The 23,867-nt window shown below is 39.7% G+C and overlaps 2 protein-coding genes across 6 annotated transcripts in view; one reads left to right on the top strand and one right to left on the bottom strand.

The window, feature by feature from the left end:
* The window catches only part of LOC112850903 (uncharacterized), a 212,892-nt gene that overhangs the window by 79,037 nt on the left and 109,988 nt on the right, over nucleotides 1-23,867 (top strand). The gene's annotated exons all lie outside the window — the stretch shown is intronic.
* Nucleotides 1-23,867, bottom strand: part of LOC147573822 (KRAB domain-containing protein 5-like) — a 161,288-nt gene that overhangs the window by 39,280 nt on the left and 98,141 nt on the right. For 2 of the 5 annotated variants that reach the window (XR_015245032.1, XM_086690621.1), the window contains exons 2-4: nucleotides 18,526-18,679; nucleotides 15,540-15,666; nucleotides 14,944-15,039 (exon numbers count right to left, since the gene is read on the bottom strand). Coding sequence is in view for 1 of the 5 variants with exons in the window: in XM_086690621.1 (XP_086546747.1) it covers nucleotides 14,944-15,039; nucleotides 15,540-15,666; nucleotides 18,526-18,540 (238 nt within the window). In the remaining 4 variants the exon portion in view is untranslated. Of the gene's footprint in view, nucleotides 1-14,943; nucleotides 15,040-15,539; nucleotides 15,667-18,525; nucleotides 19,307-23,867 lie in introns of those variants that run through there. The other 3 variants (XR_015245034.1, XR_015245035.1, XR_015245033.1) reach the window with 2 other exon arrangements.

The following is a 23,867-nucleotide window of genomic DNA, read 5'->3' as shown; positions in this document are numbered from 1 at the left end:
ATTTTAAGCTGACACTATGCACTCAAGAAAAACAAGCATTTGAAGCACTACATGTGTTATGACATAAATTGCCCAGAACGGGGCACCTGGTGGCTCAATCAGTTGGTTTGGCTCAGGACATGATCTCACAGTTTGTGGGATCCAGCTTTGCCTTGGGCTCCTCACTGAGATCAGAGAGCCTGCTTGGGATTCTCTCTGTCTCTGCCTCTCCCCCACTCATATGCATGCATGTGCTCACTCTTTTTCTCAAAATAAATAAACATTAAAAAAACAAATTTCTCAGAAAATTCATTACAGCCAATCATAAAATGCTGTAATAAAATTTTATAAGCATTTAAATGACAATAAATGATTAAGAGATAATCTCACTTTTACACAGAATGTCAAGGATATTTTTCATCCATTGGAAGCAACAACAAGAAGACAACGACATTTTTGAATAAGAAATACCATGAGTGTGTAAACTATGCTGAACATCACTGCTATGTATGTGTATATATGTGTATGTATGTACATGTATATATAAACCTTTGGGTATTATACCACAGTTAGGATACATTTTGAGAAAAATGGATGAAAATGTTGATGATTAATATTTGCCTCAAGGGAAGTTTATATTTATGAATAAACATTGTAATAAATATAAGGTTTTTAGTAATTATTGAGCTCACTTCTTATAAAACATATACACATTCAAGCATGTTAGGATCTAAAATCACAGTTGATAGACAACCTGGAAGAAATGGACAAATTCCTAAACACCCACACACTTCCAAAACTCAAACAGGAAGAAATAGAAAGGTTGAACAGACCCATAACCAGCGGAGGAGTTGAATCAGTTATCAAAAATCTCCCAATAAATAAGAGTCCAGGACCAGATGGCTTCCCGGGGGAATTCTACCATACATTTAAAATAGAGATAATACCTATCCTTCTCAAGCTATTTCAAAAAATAGAAAGGGATGGAAAACTTCCAGACTCATTCTATGAAGCCAGCATTACTTTGATTCCTAAACCAGACACCCAGTAAAAAAAAGAGAACTACAGGCCAATATCCCTGATGAATATGGATGCAAAAATTCTCAATAAGATACTAGCAAATCGAATTCAACAGCATGTAAAAAGAATTATTCACCATGATCAAGTGGGATTCATCCCTGGGCTGCAGGCCTGGTTCAACATTTGCAAATCAATCAATGTGATAAAAGATTAATTAAAAATAAGATTAATAAAAGATCATTAATAAAAGATAAGAGCCATATGATCCTGTCAATCGATGCAGAAAAAGCATTTGACAAAAATCAGCATTGTTTCTTAATAAAAACCCTCGAGAAAGTTGGGATAGAAGGAACATACTTAAACATCATAAAAGCCACTTATCAAAAGCTAACAGCTAATATCATCCTCGGGAAAAACTGAGAGCTTTCTCCCTGAGATCAGGAACACGACAGGGATGTCCACTCTTACCGCTGTTGTTTAACATAATGTTGGAAGTGCTAGCATCAGCAATCAGACAACAAAAGGAAATCAAGGGCATCAAAATTGGCAAAGATGAAGTCAAGCTTTCACTTTTTGCAGATGACATATTATACATGGAAAACCCTCAGACTCAACCAAAAGTCTGCTAGAACTGATACATGAATTCAGCAAAGCTGCAGGAATCAATGTACAGAAATCAGTTGCATTCTTATACACTAACAATAAAGCAACAGAAAGACAAAGAAACTGATCCCATTCACAATTGCACCAAGAAGCATAAAACACCTAGGAATAAACCTAACGAAAGATGTAAAAGATCTGTATGCTGAAAACTATAGAAAGCTTATGAAGGAAATTGAAGAAGATATAAAGAAATGGAAAAACATTCTGTGCTCATGGATTGGAAGAATAAATATTGTTAAAATGTCAATACTACCCAAAGCTAACTACACATTCAATGCAGTCCCAATCAAAATTGCGCCAGCATTCTTCTCCAAGCTAGAACAAGCAATCCTAAAATTTGTATGGAACCACAAAAGGCCCCGAATAGCCAAAGTAATTTTGAAGAAGAAGACCAAAGCAGGAGGCATCACAATCCCAGACTTTAGCCTCTACTACAAAGCTGTCATCATCAAGACAGCATGGTATTGGCACAAAAACAGACACATAGGCCAATGGAATAGAATAGAAACCCCAGAACTAGACCCACAAAAATATGGCCAACTAATCTTTGACAAAGCAGGAAAGAATATCCAATGGAAAAAAGACAGTCTCTTTAAAAAATGGTGCTGGGAGAACTGGACAGCAACATGCAGAAGGATGAAACTAGACCACTTTCTTACACCATTTACAAAAATAAACTCAAAATGGATAAAGGACCTGAATGTGAGACAGGAAACCATCAAAACCCTAGAGGAGAAAGCAGGAAAAAACCTCTCTGACCTCAGCTGTAGCAGTTTCTTACTTGACACATCTCCAAAGGCAAGGGAATTAAAAACAAAAATGAACTACTGGGACATTATGAAGATAAGAAGCTTCTGCACAGCAAAGGAAACAACCAACAAAACTAAAAGGCAACCAACGGAATGGGAAAAGATATTTGCAAATGACATATCGACAAAGGACTAGTATCCAAAATCTATAAAGAGCTCAACAAACTCCACACCCGAAAAACAAATAATCCAATGAAGAAACAGGAAGAAAACATGAATAGACACTTCTCTAGAGAAGACATCCAGATGGCCAACAGGCACTTGAAAAGATGTTCAACGTTGCTCATCAGGGAAATACAAATCAAAACCACACTCAGATATCACCTCACACCAGTCAGAGTGGCTAAAATGAACAAAACAGACTATAGATGCTGGTGAGGATGTAGAAAAACGCGAACCCTCTTGCACTGTTGGTGGGAATGCAAACTGGTGCAACTGCTCTGGAAAACAGTGTGGAGGTTCCTCAAAAAATTAAAAATAGACCTACCCTATGACCCAGCAGTAGCACTGCTAGGAATTTACCCAAGGGATACAGGAGTGCTGATGCATAGGGGCACTTGTACCCCAATGTTCATAGCAGCACTCTCAACAATAGCTAAATTATGGAAAGAGCCTAAATGTCCATCAACTGACAAATGGATAAAGAAATTGTGGTTTATATACACAATGGAATACTACCTGGCAATGAGAAAGAATGAAATATGGCCTTTTGTAACAGCATGGATGGAACTGGAGAGTGTGATGCTAAGTGAAATAAGTCATACAGAGAAAGACAGATACCATATATTTTCACTCCTATGTGGATCCTGAGAAACTTAACAGAAGACCATGGGGGAATGGAAGGAGAAAAAAATGGTTAGAGAGGGAGGGAGCCAAACCATAACAGACTCTTAAAAACTGAGAACAAACTCAGGGTTTATGGGGGGTGGAAGGGAGGGATGGGTGGGTGATGGGTATTGAGGAGGCACCTGTTGGGATGAGCATTGGGTGTTGTATGGAAACCAATTTGACAATAAATTTCATTAAAAAAATAAAATCTCAGTTGAATTTCAGAAAACACTAATTAAAAAATGAAAACATAGAGAACACAGTCACAGGATCTTCATATATAAGCAAGACAAAATTAGAAAATCATTCTTATTAAGAAACATAACAATCAACTTCTGTCATGAAGGAAAAATGGAACTTAAAAAATCGCTTAGCATAGAGTTCCTGAGAAAATTGTACAGATTTCCCAAGACCTGCAAAAGCCATAGAAAAGCAGACAGATCATGGAGGCCCTCACAGGTTATGGCAAGTTCTTTGCCCCTCACTGTGAATATGATGGAAGACCAAGGGAGAAGAAGAGAATTTTAGAGGATGTAAAAGCTTGGCGCAAATTAGATAGGACTGTATATCGGTTACAGCAAGATTAATGAACTGAAGCTTCTCAAAAGTTATTTCCATTCGAACCACATTATAAGGTGTGGTCTCCTCCTTCACCTTTGGACCTGTGTCATCTCTTAATTCATTCCCACCTAACTGTATGTAAAGCTACTTTCTCTTCACATCCCAGGGCTTCTTCTTTGCTCCAAAAAGGTGACCATGTCAGGCATAAGATATAGCAAGACCCATTTATTTTAAAAATAGGAATATGAGTTTTGTTGGTAATCCTCTAATTTTCAATCCAGTTTGTCCAGAGAAGACAATGTAGAATTCTAGAAAATTATTTCCCAAAACACTGTTATTTCTTGAGTTTGAATGGAAGGATTTTCATGGCAATTGTAAGGTCTACTGGAATACGAAGAATGACAACATTCATTTTTAAACATTAGTCATTAGATAGCATTATAACAATTTTTATAAGTTAATACAAAGAAAGAGACACCAAAAAATTTGAGACCAACATTTCTCTTTTATGACAGCTAAACAACCAATAAGTGGAAGAAAATAGCTGTTAACCAAGGTTATCTTAGAGTTTATCTAACATGACACACAGCTCTATATGCAAAGACTATGGTAAAGCAATGTTCTGTAGGGGCCAAGGGCAGGCTGTCCCAAGAAGGGACACTTTGGCATGAAAACTTTTGGGGGTTAAAGCAATTGACATACTGTAGGCCCAAGAGAATAAAAAAAAACTTTTTTATTTACATTTATTTACTTTTTCAGAAACAGAGTGAGACAAAGCATGAACAGGGGAGGGACAGAGAGAGAAGGAGACACAGAATCTGAAGCAGGCTCCAGGCTCTGAGCAAGCCGTCAGCCCAGAGGCTGATGTGGGGCTCAGAGCCTGATGCAGGACTCGAACCCATGAATTGTGAGATCATGACCTGAGCCAAAGTGGGACGCTCAACCGACTAAGCCACCCAGGCGCCCCAAGAGAATTTTTAAAAAGTAGGTTACATGCTCAGTGTGGAGCCTGAACTCAAGACCAGGAGATCAAGACCTGAGCAGAGATCAAGAGTCAGATGTTCAACTGACTGAGCCACACAGATGCCCCCACCGCACTTCTCTTAACTTCTGCCCCTCTCTTAACTATACAGAAGAATAAAAACTTGGGGTCGTTCACAGAGTATTATTACCAGAGATAAATTTTATCTGAGTCACCCATTTGTGTGAAAAGGCAAACATCTAATTACCAAAAATCTGCTCTTCGTATCGCCCTGTGAAGGGCATTTCTCCACCTCAAAGCCCCAGACCCTCCTCCTTACTTCAGGATGACATGTATACCTCAAATTGCTTGACTCTTTTTGGGATTTCCATGTCTGTGAGGGTTTCTTGTACTTATAAAACTTAATTTGCCCTCCTCCTGTTAATCTGTCTCATTTCAATTGGATTCTTAGTCTAGCTGGAAGGTCCTTGAAGGGGATAGAAATTTGTGCTAACAGTATTAACACCAAATTGATCTAATGAAGCCAGCATTGATCTTGTCAGTTCAGATGAAAGAATGCACACTTCACGTCATATTGCACGGCCATACCAGACGGGGAACATGTAGCCCAGACTCAAGATATAGGAAGGTAATCCCTCTAGTTTACAAATAGTTATTCAATACAGCACTATAACTACCGCATGTACCTAATTGAACCTCTAATATAAAGAAGAAAGATATTTTTCTGACTCAAAGGCTTTTGAGATGGAATACATCTGTGGGGTATCAGGTAAAGTGGCAGAAGTTATCAAGTAACGTATGCTAACATGGCCTCATGGATCTCCAATCAACGACATCCACCTTCTCAGTGATATTGAACCAAACCATGCCCTTGAGCTTTCTAAGCAATAGAAATGGATAATAAACTAAATCAGAGTTTCAGGCAAGGTTTCTTTGGGGATTATGCTTGAGAAGAAGGGAGAAAGCACAAAGGAAAGTGTCCTCAGTCAGACTCCCCAAGTAGAGGTCAGGGAGAGTCCATCATGGCAGACCCTGGTTTGGTCCAGTCTTTGCCAGTGTTCATAGTAAGCATCCTCTGAATTACTGCAACACAAACTATTCAATAGGCAAAGAGTTTTAGCTTGCTTTCTTTTCTTTTATCTTGGCAGCCAAAGAGTGCTGGATTTCATGGCCAGTGTTGAGGCATGAGTCTAATCTCTGCTGTATCTTGTCAGAAGAAGGCTTGAACTCAGCTTTCCCCTTATAAACTTTCACTTGCAAGCCACTGGAGACTTTAGGACTTTTGAACATTAATTTCTCCTTCTTGTGGGTGGGGCCACACAAATAGCTTAAATTGGTTCCCTGCAAGAGCTCAGTGTATGATTTTATTGGCATAGTGTGCACGGTGCACAAACTCTCATTTGCTTTGGGTACTATTTTGGTGTGCATAAAGGGAACCCAGTCCCATGTAGATGTTCTGCCCATAATTGTTTGACCCCTGGACAGTGGGAGCATCTCAAGGTCCCATCCAGCAGCTGACCAGATCTTGTTGGCCTATGGCACTTTAATTTTTTTATTTTTGAGATCCACTATAATTATCCTTTTTTCTTTTTCCCAGTTTCATCTTAAAAGTGTATGCAATTTCTATGATCTGTAATGAGCTAAGGACAATACATGTGTTCAAATTCACCTTATTTGAAAAGGCACTGAAGGATGATGGAAGGCTGAATTCTAACTGTAGATATTTTTGTTTTTTGTAACATAGCATTTTCTAATCTGCTTAAATCCAGAGAGATTTTTATTACACAATCTTGTTTGCATCTCAATAAAATATTATATATATAACAATACAGGTGAAGAAACAAGAGCTTAGTACATAATGAAATAAATATTAGATACACAAAGCACATATAGTGAAAAATGGGTCACAATAAAGTGGATACATCATTTTGCTCAGCCATTAAAGAAAGCCCTTGACATGTCCAATTTCACACAATCAAAATTTTCAATCTTGCTGATTTAAGCAAAACACAAAACAAGTAAAGATCACAGGGCTGACTTTCAGAGGTACCAGCATAACTTATTACAGTGACCAATTTGGAAAACAGTAGGGACCAGTAAATCACTGCATGAAAGAGTGAATGAAGTCCTTTTTCCTTAGTGTCAGCAGGTAGTATTATTGTTTCTTAGATTTTCTTCAAAGGACTTCTCATTTTCTCAGATATTCAAGAGAAATATATTGCACCTCTGAGCCCTGCACAAGGATGTATGTGTTTTGCTCTTGAATATAGAAGACTGATGAGTATCAAAAATGTATTTTATAGGCTTTTACAGTCTGGATAGTATTGGCCTGAAGTGTATAACTGCCCTGCCTGTATAATGCTGGATATTAAAAATGGATTCAATGACAATAAATTTCATATATAAATTTAAAAAAAAATGGATTCAAGAGAAACTACTAGAAAATGCTGACCTATTATAAATACAGTTGTTATTTTGATATATCCCAGAACCAGAAGTAATGCATTTATAAAGCAAGGAGTTTTTTAGGACTCTAGTATTTGTGACCCTTTTCTGATATTAGACATATCACAAATGTCACCTGCCCAAGACTCTGCATTTGGTTTCAAACAACAAAGCTATACATAAGCAAATATAAGTCGAAAGCAACTGTTACATTTTAGGCACAGAATAACATTTAGAATTAAGCTATCATGAACACACACAACACACACACACAAGAGGAGTTCAAAAATATTGAGCATATCAAAAAGTTAGCTGTAAGACGACTATGAAGGAAAATGCGAAATGACTCAAGTATGGTTCTTTCATTTTGCAATGAGAGAAATTAAGCCTCTTCCTGGGAAAACCTCTCTTGGTAAATAACTTAGGACAACACCAGAGAAATTTCTTATTACTTTGCTGCAGTTTCATCATAAACTCATTTTGGTGAGGACTAGTCCTTTTCTGGTTATGAAAGTTTACAGAATCTGAGAGGTCTTATGGTTCTGGATCTGTGATTATATTAAAAATTTTTTGTTTTTGTCTTTTTTTTTTCTGTTTGTTTTGGCTAGCAACGGGAAATGAAATTTCTGATCTAGCTCTCCATGTGCAGTCCATTAGGCTGTATGTTACACAATAAGCTGGTGTTCAGTTAGGACTCTAATAAAGGATGATCATTTTCCTTTGGAATACTGCATGGCCACAATACACTTTAGAGTCAGGAAAGCACAGATTATTGGTCTGTGGCAGAGATGACTCTTCTTAGAATTTTAAAATTCTTCACAGTGTTGTCAATGTAAATGCTTGATGCATTCTGTACATGAGATTCTGAATGAATCCCAAGACAAAGGACATTAGCTCTTCTCATTAGACAGGGGCAGAGTCAACAGCACCCAGCAGCCATCCCACAGGGATTCCCATTCACCACACAAATAATTTAGTTGCTCTCTCAGGGAAAGCATCAAGGAATCAGCCACTTAACATGCTGAGCACTTTGAATTTAGGCAGGCTAAGTCCAGAGAAATATATAAAATACACAAAATACGATCAACCAACTCCAGGGCGACATCTGCAGGAGGACGGTCACTCTAGCAATTCATTCACAACTGAGACCCCTTAGATTGTGCTGAGCATTTAAACCCACTAGAATGGAAAATAAACCATCACAATGGGGAAAAAAGATGGAGAACCACCTTCCAACAATCTGGTGGGATCGTTTAACACACATGGATGACATATTTGCAAATACCTAAATAAATAGAAAATTATACTAAGGATGATTTTTAAAAGTTTCTTTGAAGTGTTTTTTGAGTGAGAGAGACAGAGGTAGAGAGAGAATCCCAAGCAGGCTCCACACTCAGCATGAAGTGCAACCTAGGCCTTAATTTCTCGCTCATGACATCATGACCTGAACCAAAATCAAGAGTTAGACGCTTAACCGATTGAGCCACCCAGGCACCCCTACACTAAGGATGATTTGAATGGTCAAAGAGAACCCTTGAAATACATAATTTGTGTATTTATACATCCACTTCCAGAGAGCCATCTACTCAACTAAACAAATCGAGTGAGATGCATATTTTGACTGCTACTTAGAAGCTTTTAAAGAAAACACTGACAAGATAGTATCCACACAGGAAAAAAATAAGGAACCTTCTGAAATAGTGACAAAAACTGAGCTCAAAAATATCAACTCCTCTAGAAGACTTCCTACTGCTCCACCATGTTTTTATACTTGAAATGTGATGCCAGGAATGAGGTATTAAAGTCAAATCCCCTGTCAAGAACAAGGATTCTTGTCACCTCAAAGATACTTCTAGCTGGACCTAGAATCAAATTGATGTGGCACAGATTGACAGGAGAAAATCAAATTTAATAGGTGTATATACAGGGAATCCACATAAACATGGAAATTCCAAAGTCTGTCAGGCAAGATAAGGTACATATGTCAGCCTGAACTAAATAAAAAGGGGTAGAAGCCTGGAGCTTCCTGGGAAGGAATGCATTTCACAGGATGATAAGAACCCCAATTTCATAATTAGATGATTGTCCTACCTCACAGAGGAAGGTCACTGAGATAAACTTTGGCTCTGTTAGTAACTCTTACTCTGGGAAATATACCTCAATTTAGATTCTTCTGTATGGGTAAGGAAGGGATAGTAAGGTTCTCTTGACCCTGCAGGTTCTCAAGTACCTTCATCTCAAATTATCCACAGGACACTGTGGCATATTGTGGCAGTAGGAGGTGGAAAGGCTGTCCTAAACCCCTTCCATTCCCCCCATATGGAATTTCCTTGGGAGTTTCATGTAGTAAAAGTTGATGTGATAGATTCTTTCATGTCAATGATCTAGCATTTTAATCATGACAATAGATACGTTAGTCAAACTCATTTTAGGAGGCAACGAGATAGGTATATTTTCCAAGTTAGCCCTGTGGTTCAAGTAATTTTAATAAATGATGCATTTATATGAAAACAAACCAAGAACATTAGATCAACAGTTAACCCAGTTTCTGACTTCTAAGGGTAACCAGTAGAGCAGATATCTAGATGTCAGACCTGAACCATCTTCAGATACAGTGAAGGCAGGCAGGGGCAACCTGACAAATCTTCCTGGTATAGTTCAAATGTCTCTGGCAATATAGACTAATACTGTCTATATTTGAGCTATTACAGCAATTTCTTTAAAAAATTTTTAATTTTTTTTTTTTTTTTTTTTTTTGAGAGAGTGAGAGCAAGCCAGGGAAGGGCAGAGAGAGGAGGAAACACAGAATCTGAAACAGGCTTCAGGCTCCAAGCTGTCAGCATAGAGCCCAATGCGGGGCTTGAACTCACAAACCATGAGATCATGACCTGAGATGAAGTCATGAGACGCTTAACTGACTGAGCCACCCAGGTGACCCTGTTATGGCAATTTCTTTACATAAAATTACATATATTAAAGTTTTCAGAGCTTCAGGAAAAAAGACAGTTTTAGTTCTCAAATGATTCCAAACGATTCCAAGTCAGAAAGGTAGGAGACAGGGGTGCCTGGGAGGCTCAGTTGGTTAAGCATCCGACTTTGGCTCAGGTCATGATCTCGTAGTTAGTGAGTTTGAGCCCTGTGTTGGGCTCTGTGCTGACAGCTCAGAGCCTAGAGCCTGCTTCTTTTTTTTTTTTTTTTTTTTTTAATATATGAAATTTATTGTCAAATTGGTTTCCATACAACACCCAGTGCTCATCCCAAAAGGTGCCCTCCTCAATACCCATCACCCACCCTTTCCTCCCTCCCACCCCCCATCAACCCTCAGTTTGTTCTCAGTTTTTAACAGTCTCTTATGCTTTGGCCTAGAGCCTGCTTCTAATTCTGTCTCTATCTCTCTGCTCCTCCCCTGCTCACACTCTGTCTCTCTCTTAAAAATAAACATTAAAAAAAAAAAAAAAAACACAGGAGACAAATCAAATGTTACTTTGGGGGGTTCCACATGGGTGGCTCAGTTCATTAAGCATCTGACTCTTGTCTTTGGTTCTTGACTTTGGTTCAGGTCATCATCTCACTCTTCCTGGGATGGAGCCCTTCTTTGGGTTCTGTGCTGACAGTGGAGAGCTTGCATGGTAACCTCTCTCTCCCTCTCTCTCTGTCCCTCCCTCACTCCTGCACTCCCTCGAAATAAATAACCAAATATATTTTTTTAAATGTTACTTGGGGATTTGTAGCCAGGCATTGGAGGACACTAGAAGAAATCGGGATCTCATCCAGTTTATGATGAATAGTATTGAAATCTATTATCTACAGAGAGGTGTTATTGAAACATTTTTCTGGGTAACAACCCCTATTCTTAACAAACATAGTCAAATAAACACTAATTTGATTGCAAACTAAATTTAAGAAAAAACAACAACAACATAGCCTGCTTATTTACGTAAGTGCAGCAGAAACAGATGTTTGACCTATAGAGATTCTTTAAAACCAGCTTTACGGGAACTTTTCATAAGGAATCACTAGGTTGAATTTTTTTTTTTAAGTTAAAAACAAAACAAAACAAAACAGAACAAAACACATAGGTTAAGACTTCAAATAGTGACTAAGAATCTGTATAGAGGTCTTAGATTTGTAGTGAATTTGTTTAATTAGCAGTTGTTAAGTAGAACGGCTGAGCATTATTTTGTGAGCCAAGGATCAATAAACAAAAAAGAAATAATTGACTACTCATAGAGCATGGAGGATGTATACAATATGTCATGAGGGGCAACATGGAGTAGTCAAGGTTGAGTACAGGCAGAGAGAATGGCAGGAAATGGGGCAGAAGCCTTTTCTGAGGTGCATGGTTGGAGGGCTGTGGAGCTCCTGGGCTAAGTCTAGAATGTACAGTTGACCTCAAAATGAGTGGAGAATGACAGATGCTCTCCGCGGGGGTCTTCTCTAAGGGATGTGCAAGGTAAATATACTGAGAGTGGGCACTCTTATACAAATGCTATTGGGGAATTCCTATCAGGAACTTCTATTTGCTTGTGACTGTGGGGCTGTTATCTAGTGAGTTTGCTATGGGTGGAGCTAGAGTCAGTTCAAACCCCCTGCAGTCAGCCTGGTTATATAAAATGGATTCCAAGGCAGTAGTATCATGCAATTGTCCATTCTCACTCTCAATAATACTTCCATATCGTCCTTATTAAAAGCTTCTAATGCCCCATCACTTACAAAAAGGAAGGTATAATATATAAACTTTGGGAAAATTAAGTTCAAATAATTTGAGGTTTAAGTCCACTGGGAAAATAGATTATTAGTGATATCACCCCACTGCTTAAACAAGCACAAGTGACCCTTGAATAAGGGAGGAGTTTAGATTGTAGCCTGACACAGGGCTCAATCTTATGACCCTGAATTCATCACCTGAGCCAAAAATCAAGACTCAGATCCTCAACAGAGTGAGTCACTCAGGCACCCTGGAGGTAGAGATGTTGAAAGATTAGTTTCAATTCAAAAAAACGATTCTCTCATGCAAGGAGAATATAAAGTCACCAATAATAAATGATGAAATTTTCTATCATGACAACTCACCAAGACATTAGTTATCTATTATTATGACAATTCACCTAGAGATGATAAAACATTCACTGACTACTAACTATGGAAAGACATAAACAAGATGAGTCCCAAGTATTTATGGGTCATATTTTTACAGAAATATGTATATAGTTTTACTGGTAAAGGGCATGGTTGATTCAGAGTTGACTTAAACTCACATGGTCTTAAAATGTAGTAGATGAACATTGTCATCCTGTAATGAAAAATGAACACAGGCAAATGAAAATACAACTAACTAATGTATGGAAAGTCCCATATAAAAGAAAGCACTTATAGAATGTAAAACCAGAATAAGACAAAATTTAAACCCTAACAGTGTACATCAAAGAAATAGATTAATCCTTTCAAAGGAAAACTACTATATAACTATAATTTTAAACTGTGTCTATTGACCAATGAAAAAGGAGCATTTGAATTATTGGCATGTCTTCATTGACAGTAAAACAGGAAAGTATTCATTAAAATCATCCATAAAAGTGGGAATGCAAGCTGGTGCAGCCACTCTGGAAAATAGTATGGAGGTTCCTCAAAAAACTAAAAAAACACTACCCTACGACATACTAATTACACTACTAGGCATTTATCCAAAGGGTACAGGTGTGCTGTTTTGAAGGGACACAAGCACCCCCATGTTTATAGCAGCACTATCAATAATACCCCAAGTATGGAAAGAGCCCAAATGTCCATCTATGGATGAATGGATAAGGAAGATGTGTTGTATGTATACAATGGAGTATTACTTGGTAATCAAAAAGAATGAAATCTTGCCATTTGCAGCTACATGGATGGAACTGGAGGGTGTTATGCTAAGTGAAATTAGAGAAAGACAAAAGTCCTATGACTTCACTCATAGGAGGACTTTAAGAGAAAACTGATGAACATAGAGAAGGGAAACAAAAACAATACAAAAACAGGGAGGGGGACAAAATATAAGAGACTCACAAATATGGAGAAGAGAGGATTGCCAGAGGGTTTGTGTGTGTGGTGGGATGGGCTAAATAGATAAGGGGCACTAAGGAATCTACTCCTGAAATCATTGTTTTACTATATGGTAACTAATTTGGATGTTAATTTAAAGAAAATAATAAAATTTTAAAAATGTAAAAAAAATTAACCATACAAGGCTTTAATGAAAAATTTTACAATAAGCACTTAAAAGATATTAAAAATATATTATTTTCTTAATATATTCCTCCTCTTACACAGAGTGTAAGGGTATAATCCATTCTTTAGAACCAAGCTAACAAAAAGCTTTCCTTTCTGAATAAACAAACAGTGCCAAAGTAAAATACACTGACAATCACTTTATAAACAAATAAATACTTGGGATGAAATTCAGATACGTTCTGAGGAAAGTAGAATAATCTCATGATTAATTTTTTTTCCTGAAGTAAAATTACATATATGAAGAATCCCTTATTATATATATGGAATTTTACTAATTATCTACATTACTTCCTTTTTTAAAAAATGTGTATTTATTATTGAGAGCAAGAGAGCACATGGGCAGAGAAAGGACAAAGAGAGGGGACAGATGATCTAAAGCATGGTTCCACCTGACAGCAGAGAGCACCATACTAGGCTCAGATTCACCAAGTGTGAGGTCATGAACTGATCCAGTCCAATGCTCAATTGACTGAGCCACTCAGGTGCCCTTATACCTCATTTCTTATAGGGCACATACACATGTCATACAGAAGTTTTGATTCAAAACAGAGATGCATCTCCTATACCATTAATAGAGAGTGAAACACATATGAAAAAGTCACAGGAACTTCCTACAAGACAAAATTACAAAATGATGCAGTTACTAGGGAATAAAGGTAATGATGGAGACTTTATTATAGGTTGTGAGATCTAACTTCTAAATGTTCTAGCTCCCTTATGGCATTAATATGTAGGAATGCTAGGATACACATAGATACATTAAATTATTTCACCACTGAGCAATGGAACACATGGAGTGGATTTTTCAAATTTTAGTTAATACAAAGACAAATTAACTTTGATGTGAAAAAAAGGATTATATTTTCTCATTTGAGGGACTTGTTCTGTGATCTTATGAAATTACTCAGCCTCAATTGTGCACAATTCAGATAAAATCCTCTGGAACTTTGGAAATCCTAAACCAGAAAACATGCGATCTCTGTCTCCAGTGTTCCCAGGACTTCTGCATCAAACCCCAATGTGCCCACCACTACCTTGACACAATTGTCACAAGAAGAAAAACAAAATTTAGAAATGACTTAGCATAGAGTTCCTCACAATTACAGAGAGATCCTCTAGGGCTCTCACAGCAATGGAAAAGCTCTCAGATTATGGAGGTCCTCACCGTGGATATGGCGGACCTTCCCTGGAGCTGAAGGAAAATCCTTGAAGAATCAAAAAGCATGATTTGTTAGTTAGCAGATGTCCCTCTGTGAGAGGGAAAGACATAAAACTCGGCTTCGCAAATGAATTTCCATTCAAGGAGAGCTACGTGAACAAAATTTTAAGATCTATCTTCCTCCTTCACATTTGGACCTCACCTGTGTCATGTGCTTCACTTCCACCTACCTGAGTGTGAGGCTACTGTCTCCTTTCTCTTCACACCCCACAGCTCCTCCTCTTGCTTCAAAACGATGACCAGGTCTGGTTTTGATACAATGAGACCTGTTTATCAGAAGAAAGGAATAGAAATACTGCTGGAGATTCTACCTTTCAACTCAGTATTGTACTCAGCAGACAAGAGAGGACAATGAAGAATTCTAAAAAATGATTTCCCAAACACTGTTGCCCAAGAAAGAGCCCCTTTAGAACATGCAGGAGGAGCTTTAAATATTCACATCATGACCTGCCTTCCAAGTGCTACCAGCAAAATAAGCAGTAAAAGTTGGAGTTTAAGATGTGGGCTATACTGTCTTATGCCACTCAATGTTTAGAATTGCCATGAATCTACAGAAATGATGATGGCACCTTTAAAAAGGGCAGGCTGAAGTTGAAAAGAAAACATCATGAAGATATTTCTCTACGTCTACAAATCCCCATTTCCTTCCCTTGCTGCAGGGATCTGAATCCCAGTCATACAAAGAGGAAGCTTCCAAGAGACAGTCTTCCAAGGAATGAACAAAACCCGAGCTGGGTTTGGGAAATCTAGAAGGAGATATCCTCACCCAAGAAGAGGAGGTGTCCATAGGTCTCAAACATCACATCCCTGAACAGTTCCCTCTGACTGTGATTCAGGCATCCCCACTCCTCCTGAGAGAATTCGATGGCCACGTCCCTGAAGGTCAGCAGTGTCTGCAATAAAAACCACAGTTATGAAGTGGCCATTGGCAGAGTTCATAATGGTACCTAAGATGCAAGAGGGAGTAATGTCACCAGCTAGACTCCAAGAGTTGTTCTTCACCGCTTACCTACTTGTACCCACGGACCATACTCCATCATTTTACTTCACCTCTTTTTTCTACCTTATCTTTTACTTCTGGCAAAACACCCTATGGGCACACTCTCCTGTCATGGGAACAGAAAACACACAACAACATGTAATGACTGCCCTAAGGAAGAGCTTGGGCAGGCCAACTTTGTGCTTAACCCCCGACTCACACCTATGCAGATGGACGACTGGGTTAACTCATGGAGTGAGGACTGTTACCTTGACCCCCGTGCAATACCCAAATCTCCACCCAAGGGGGAGCACAAACCTCATTTACATAACACACAGCCTATGTAGGGAAGTGTTTTCTTAAGGCACGTGTGCCGCCTTATGCCCAGTTCGGAGAAAATGACATGGCTCCACTTCCTAATTGTCCACCCAAATCTTAAATAAAAGGAAATAATCACGCCCCTCCCTCTTGCTCTGTGCATCTCTCCTTTGGAAGTTATTCCCTCTGATCTGCTTATTGGCTGCAAATCAAGGTTCCTGTATGTGACAACCTCAGGTGCTGCACTTTCTATCTACGACTCTATTATATTTGAGGATTTTAACACACAAACATGTCAAGTATGTGAATCTTGTTTTCATTTTCTGAAAATATAAGGCAGTAAATAGAAGGGTATTTCTGTGACCAAAGTGTGGAGGTAAACTTCCTTGGACTTTCTTTCATTTTTTGTCATTTTATCATGTTTTGCTGTTTTCTCCTTTTTTTCTCCACCTGGTGATGAGACCCTTTCAGTGGCAGAACTTGAAGGGGACAGATGACTCTTTCTAATCACAGAAACTCCCACATGTTATCAACTCTAAAGGCAGCTGCCTTGCCTTTCTAACTCCTACTAAATTCTCAACTGGCCAACCTTCACTCATCGGTAGGAACCGATTCAGCAGGAAGAAACTACTGAAGAGGAGACCTTCCATCTTTAACAACCTTAAAGATGTAAGGCTGTAATTCGTTCAAGCGGGGAAATGTAGCATCAATTAAATTTCCTTACACCTTGCAGCCAATGATAGGCACCTGAGACATGCAGAATATGCCCTTCCTCAAGGAAATGATAACTGCTTTCATTCCTCAAAGTTTAATTTTTATTAAATACTTGAGACATGCAGAATATGACATTCTTTCATCAATGGGCATCAAGGTAGGTGTAAGGAAATTTAATGGAAGCTACATTTGTTTTGGCTTTGTTCTCCTCACCAGAAACTACAAGCAAAGAGAAACCCAGAAAAATAAAGTTTCCAGCTAAAATGTGATGGCTTCTGCACATTGCTCAGTAAATCTAAGAGCCTTAGCAAAGATAGGGGGGAAAAGGATGAATGTTATAAGGGAGAGATCTGGCAGAGTGAACCAGGCCAGTTAAGTGAACACGAAGTGTAAGGAAACAAATTGCTATCAGTGCCTAAGACACACCAAAGGACACATGATCCCTGGTGTGTTCTGTTGGCCCCCAAACAGTGCATCTGATAGTCAAATTATGAGAGAATACAGTGGATTTATACAAACTTCAATCACATATACTTTCAGTAGAGGCTGCTTTGAGGCAAACAGGCTTGAGCACCAGGTAGTAGAGGAGTCCACAGGGCCCACCTGGCTGAAGAGAGGCAGGCCCAACAGGTGACCTGCCTTAAAATATCTATAGGCCCTAACGAACAAATGGGTACTTACAACCAGGCAGCATTACCACATGAGGGCAAATTCCATAAGTCACCATACAAACTCATCTTCCCCCAGCAAAATCAGCCCCAAGTCACTGCCTCAAGGCAGGAGCCTCTCCTCTGCTGTCCTTCCCACCACTCCCTTGAGGTGTATTCATAAATCTAATGTCTTATTCTGCCAGAGGTGAATTCTTTTCACCACTCATGCCCTCGGCTTCCACAGGATCAGTGACCCATATTTGGGAGCCCCCATCTGAATGGGAGAAGCACCACATTTAGATGGCTGTTTCCCTGTCCTGTATGTCTAGTATATTTTAAACAGAGTTTCTTTTTCACATTTTAAAAACCAAGACTTCCCACCTCTCCCCCCCACCCCACCCCAGTTTTTAACTTTCCAAGTTGTTCTGGGCCTTGTATCAAGACTGTGTATTTTGTATTTATTTTTTAGTGCAAAAAGTTGGTTTCATTATGGCATAAGGAGAGGACCTGTGGGCACCAAGAGCCACAGTGGGGTTATGAAGAGTGGCTGGTTATATACTATGGAGCTGGGGGAGGGAAAGGCAAAAGGGAGACTCTCATATGCTAAAGAGGTCCCGTAAGATACTGGGGGCCTTGTATTTTTCATTTTCTTAATCCTGCTCTACAGACAGGTACTAAATGGGGAACTAAAGGGGAACGGTTCTCCTCGACTGAAATCCCACCACCAGACCCCATCAGCAACAGGAATCTTGGACTCAACACCTTCCCCTTTGGATCTGTCCTAAAGGGAATGTTTGCAATACTTGCAGGACTTTAACCTCAAAGTGACAAATGTTGACGTCATAGTGAAAGCCTGGTTGGAGAATGTAGAGAAGACTCCTGGTTATAGGGGAGAAGAGTATCTCTTAGGGGTATAAGAGTATAGGGGAGAAGACCTAACCTTGAGTATCGTTCCTGAGAAGGTTTTAAAGCTTTGGTGAAAACATAAGGCAGAAACACCAAACACATAAATCAACATTTGCGGTTTCTAAATGCATGGAATTTTAGGGGGAAAAGATGACACGGCCTCCGACCTGGAACACCAGGCTTACCTGAGAGCTGGCCATTTCTACTTCTTTCCCCTAGTCCTCTAGATTTCTTTCTCAGAATGTATCGGTGGAGAAATCACAGCTGCATCAGGAGAAAATGCCCTTAAAGGCACCAACAGAACGTCTTCACCAGAAAAGTGCTCACTGGTAGGCAGGACTTTGAAATGCAGGAGGACCAAACTTCCTAGTTTTTTGTGTCAGGAGTTTTTCAGAAACAGAGACTACGTACTTGGAGCCCAACCTCTGAGTTTTCCTTCTCTAGTTTCAGTGGCTTCTACTCTCACAGACACCCACAAATTCTGCTACAGAAGAACTGTAGGAAACTATAGGAACAGTGTGCTGGGTGGACCTAATCCTCCCACACTCACGTAGAGGAGACCTTGTTACCTCTCCTTGAGCAAAAGCCTGCACTCAAATCTCATAAATTAATGGGAAGCCTTGCTGACTGACTCTGGCCTCAGGGAGAATCACCTGGAGCACTTCATTAAGTCGACACTGTTGTTTCAATCCACACCAATTGACAGAATCTGAGGAGGGGGTCAACAGCATGGGTGGGTTTTGAAACTCCACACGGGATCCCTTTGGGAACCATTTGGGGAAGTAAGGAAGGCTATGGTTATTATCCAGGTTTAAACCCATTTCTTCCCCAGTGATCAGAGTTTCTGGACTTTGGAAAAAAGAGACTTACAAATTTAAGAGCCAAACACACCTTCAGCTCTTTAGCCGACCTTTTCCATGTCTTCCTAATTCCCAATGACAGGGCTCCAAGGAAGCACAGGCATCTTCCTAGTCCTGTCAATTGGCTTGGAGAAACTACTCTGTGCCTTGGGCATAAACCTGTCTTTGTCCTTATGGACATTTGGGCTACACTCTTAGTGCTCAAACCCAGTGCTACCAGCAGCCCCTGCCTCAGAGAACTAAAACAGCTAAAACAAACAAACAAACAAAAAACATGGGTCTCCCATAAATAGCAATGGGTCCCAGTCTATGAACTTATTCCTTTGTATCTAGGCCTGTTGAGCATTACACGCCCATTTCTCCTTAGGTCACTTGCCCCAATTCATTTACTAGACTGAGATTTCTTTGGAAAATGTCATGCCAGAAATTCTTTTTGCCACCAAGGGAAAAAATCTAGAATTTGACAGTAGTAACCACATTTGGAAAGAAGGGGAAATAAATGACATTTCAACATGTTTTCTAAGCTCTATCTCTGATGGCACTTTAGCTGAGATTAGTGGAGCTGATCATTTAGTCCTATTGAATGAGCTACCAACCTTCTTGTGAGGAAAATGTTCAACTGATATTGGCACAATCCACAGTGCATCACTCATCAAGTTTCAAATAGGTCCTTCAAAATCTCTGCCCTGAATTACTCCATGAATAAGGAAACCCAACAGGAAATCAAGCACATAAGAGAGGAATACAAGGCTTAGGCCCTAGATCAATGGTCACACTCAAGCCATCTTGGGCCACAGCTGCATCGAAGGCCAGGACTTCGGACCATGGCAGCCACGGGGGTCAGGGGCTGGAGAGCACAGGGTGGAGGTCCTGGGGGATAGGAGGTTCCTGGGAAGGAGGGTCCTGGCAAGGGAAGGGGATAACAGTCCCTGTATGACCCCTATTGTACCTGTGAGAAAACCCAAAGGCTGAGGGTGGAAGTTTGATTAGGACCCTTGAGCAATAAATAACATTGATATCTATCTATATCTTTTGTTCCCAACATTCATGCACTAGTGATGTCTATTCCCATTGAAAACTGATTTTTCCCTGAAACACCCATGCAGTCCTTTTCAATATAGTCGAATTGATAAGGATAGCCAGTATCTTTTTACCTTCTCTTGGGAGGAAAGGCAATACACCTGGTCAGTAATCCTCAGGGTTCCACAGAGGGTCCATCCTGTATGTGACAACCTTAAAGACTATATTGGATGATAGGAAGTTTTCTGCAGTGTCTCCCATGTTATAGTATGTGCATAATTTCATTCTCTGCTCCCCTTCTGAAGGTTCTTTGCATGACACCAGTATACACCTGTGAAAACTTGTGGCTTTAAAGAGACATAAAGTGCCCAAAGAAAAATTGCAGTTTGCTCAAAACCAGCCTAGATATTCAAGGCATCTGCTGTCAGAACAAGGACTACATTTCAAGACATCCTGAAAATCAAAAACCTAAAACTAAGCACCAATTTTGAGACTCTCTGGGACTGTTTGGTCATTTCTGAAGTTTGATTCCAAAATTCTCTCATATAGTTGAAAGTGCATATGCTTTATTTAAACAGGACAAACCTTACCCTATTATTTGGAAAGAGAGGGATGACAGAGTAATTGAGACTTGAATGCAAAGTCTAAATCCATAAAAGCTTCTCAAAGTCAACACCCACAAATCAAGCAACCCAGATAAGAAATGGGCAAAAGACATGAATAGACAGTTTTTGAGAGAAGATAGCCAGAATGCTAACAGACACATGTAAAGATGATCAACATGCCTCATCATCATGGCAACACAAATCAAAACACGGACGAGATAGCACTTCCCACCTGCCAAAATGGGTAAAATTAACAACACAAGAAACCACAGGGGTTGGTGAGGACGAAGAGAAGGGGAACCCTGTTGCACTGTAGGTGGGAAAACAAAGTGGTGCAGCAGCCATTCAGGAGAACAGTATGAGGTTTTAAAATAACTAAAAATGGAATTAGAGGTGCTTGGGTGCCTCAGCTGGTGGAGGGTCTAACTCTTGATTTTTCTCAGGTCTTGGTCTCATGGGCATGGCTCAAGCCCCACATGGGGCTCCAAAGTGAGCATGGAGCCTCTCTTCCTTCCTCTGCTACTCCCCCATTCACACTTGCTCACAATCTCCCTCAAATAAATAAACATTAAAAACAAAGAACAACTTAGTTTCAATCCATGGTGGCCAAAGTAAGATATTTGTATGATTTAACTCTTCCTACATTTCTTAAGACTTTTTTTTGCAGACTCGGCACATCATCTATACTAGATGATGATCCTTATATGTCAGATGTTTTGCCTTTAGCACTCATTGATGGTTTCAGCTGTGCATGCACAAGCTGAGGGACCAACCTACTGATAGGAAAAGTGTCACAAGTAGATAGTCTCCTGAAATAGCTACCAAACATCCTTGTCCTAGGGAGCGTCCTTTATACCCGATAACTTTTTATACCCTGTCTTCCATCATTACAATTTTTCTCTTTTTCATTAGGCCACCTGGAAGCAAGTAAACAACTGGGGCTTAATCAAGGCATTTCCCCCAACTGTCAGGACATTTATCTTGAGAGACAATCACTATGTGTTCAGGCTCTTCTCTGTAGCCTGGAGAAATTACAAAACCTCCCCATCTCATGAGGAAAATATAGTCTGTTGTTCTTCCTGTCAGTGATTTATATATTCATGCCTCCAAGAGTGTTATGTTCAATTACACGTCAGTGACCTTGTAAGTAATACTGTGAATAAAGTAATCTATTCTAGGGATGCCTGGGTGGCACAAGTCAGTTAAGCCTCAGAGTCTTGATCTTGGCTAAGGTCCTGTTTTCATGGTTTGAGTTCCAGCCCCATATCAGGCTCTGTGCTGATGGTGTGGAGCCTGCTTCGGATTCTGTCTTCCCTTCCCTGTCCCCTCCCCCTCTTTGCTCTTTCTCCCTCTCTCTCTCTCTAACACACACTGAATAAATTAAAATAAACAAAAAATGTAATCTATTCTAGTAATAAATAATAAATTACAAGCATAAAATAAAACCTTTTATAATTATCCTATAAACAGCTGTTCAATTATGTTGTTAATGGTCCCAGAAATAAGGCCAGAGTCTTATCAGTAATATAAGAGTTTGTCCTGTAATAATGAAGAAATACTTGAAATTATCTTTGAATGCATAACTTTCAATATGAGAGATTATAGTTGCCCAGCATTTATCTGGGTATGGGGTTTGAAGACTGTTGCACAAAGACACTTTAAATGTCCTTCAAGAAATACAGTTAAGGGAAACTGTTTCTGAATTTAATGTGACTGACCACAGGTGAAGGTGTAGGGAAAGCTAGGTTTTAGGGAATGCAGGCATTCAAGACCAAGTGTTGAACATTGTGCCTTGTGTCCTAGGAGAAATGTTGACATCTTGACAGAAGAAATACTTAAGGAAATCCATTAGCATGATTAAGTGTTTTCAGTTATAATTGTAATAGTGAACTGCCTAGGACAGAAGAAAATGCAGGTGGATGTGTCAGCTGATACATATAAAAAGAATGGTGGTAGGTAGTCAGTAATTAATAGACATTTCCAGTTTGAGGAACTGAAATGGATAGATTTGCTGAAGTTCACTTGGTCTATATTGAGCTTTGATGTCAATTGACTCTTTTGAAAATAAACAGGTTACAAGGATTGTGTTTGCCAGTCTCAGTTTTATTAAAAATGTTCACTTACTTGAGAGAGAGAAAGAGAGGAAGAGAGAGAGAGAGAGAGAGAGCGAGCAAGTGAAAACCAGGGAGGGGCAGAGAGAGAGGGACAAAGAGAATCCCAAACAGGCTCTGTGCTGTCAGAGCAGAGCCTGATGTGGGGCTTGATCTCACAATCCCTGATCTCACAAACAAAATCAAGAGATGCTCAACCAACTGAGCCACCCAGTCTCATGTCAATTTCTTAGATCAGCCTGAACAACCGGAAAGGGACAGGAATTCTGACACCCCCAAAAGGGGATAGGACATTCTTGCTCCATGGGAGTTTCAGGAGCCAACCCATTCATCACCCTGCTTTCTATTTCTGAACATCTAGAAGTCAAGCTTTAAATAGTTAATATACATAGACTTTGTGAAATGGAAAGAGGACCCAGCAGTGCCTTCAACTGTGGCTATTTTGATCTTGGTCTGTACTTTCTAACTGATTCCATTCTTCTCTCCAGATCAACATTTAGCTCAGGAAGAAGCCCCAGCAGGGAAAGCACCCCAGGATGGGAAAGGAAACTACCCCCTCCAGCAACAGGCACTGCCCTGAGCCAGCAAGACCCCACATGCCTCACAGCAATGCAGTGATTGGCCTGGCCTTCACCACCTGCATGTACCACCACCCTTCATCCTACATTTTCTTTATATAAACCTGGAAGGATTTTCAGCAGGTTGGGGACAGTGTTTGAGATGTTAGTTACCTGCCTTCTCAGTGTTGGCCTCCGTGAAGAAAATCTTGTTTTATCACCATTCATCTTGCCGGTGTTCTTGCTGGCTCCGGGGGTCCCACACAGACCAGATTTGGCCACTTGCCACTGACAAAATCCAAAGGCAGAGAGATGAGAGGTGGTGAAACATGAGAGGAAGTTACTTCAGGGAGGCTGACACTGCAAAGATGGCT

This window comes from Puma concolor, chromosome E2 (genome assembly GCF_028749965.1).
Source record: "Puma concolor isolate L17-30 chromosome E2, mPumCon1.1.hap2, whole genome shotgun sequence".
In the NCBI taxonomy this organism is placed as follows: domain Eukaryota; kingdom Metazoa; phylum Chordata; class Mammalia; order Carnivora; family Felidae; genus Puma; species Puma concolor.
The sequence above is the reverse complement of the archived record's forward strand: the minus strand, read 5'-3'. Positions and strand labels throughout refer to the sequence as shown.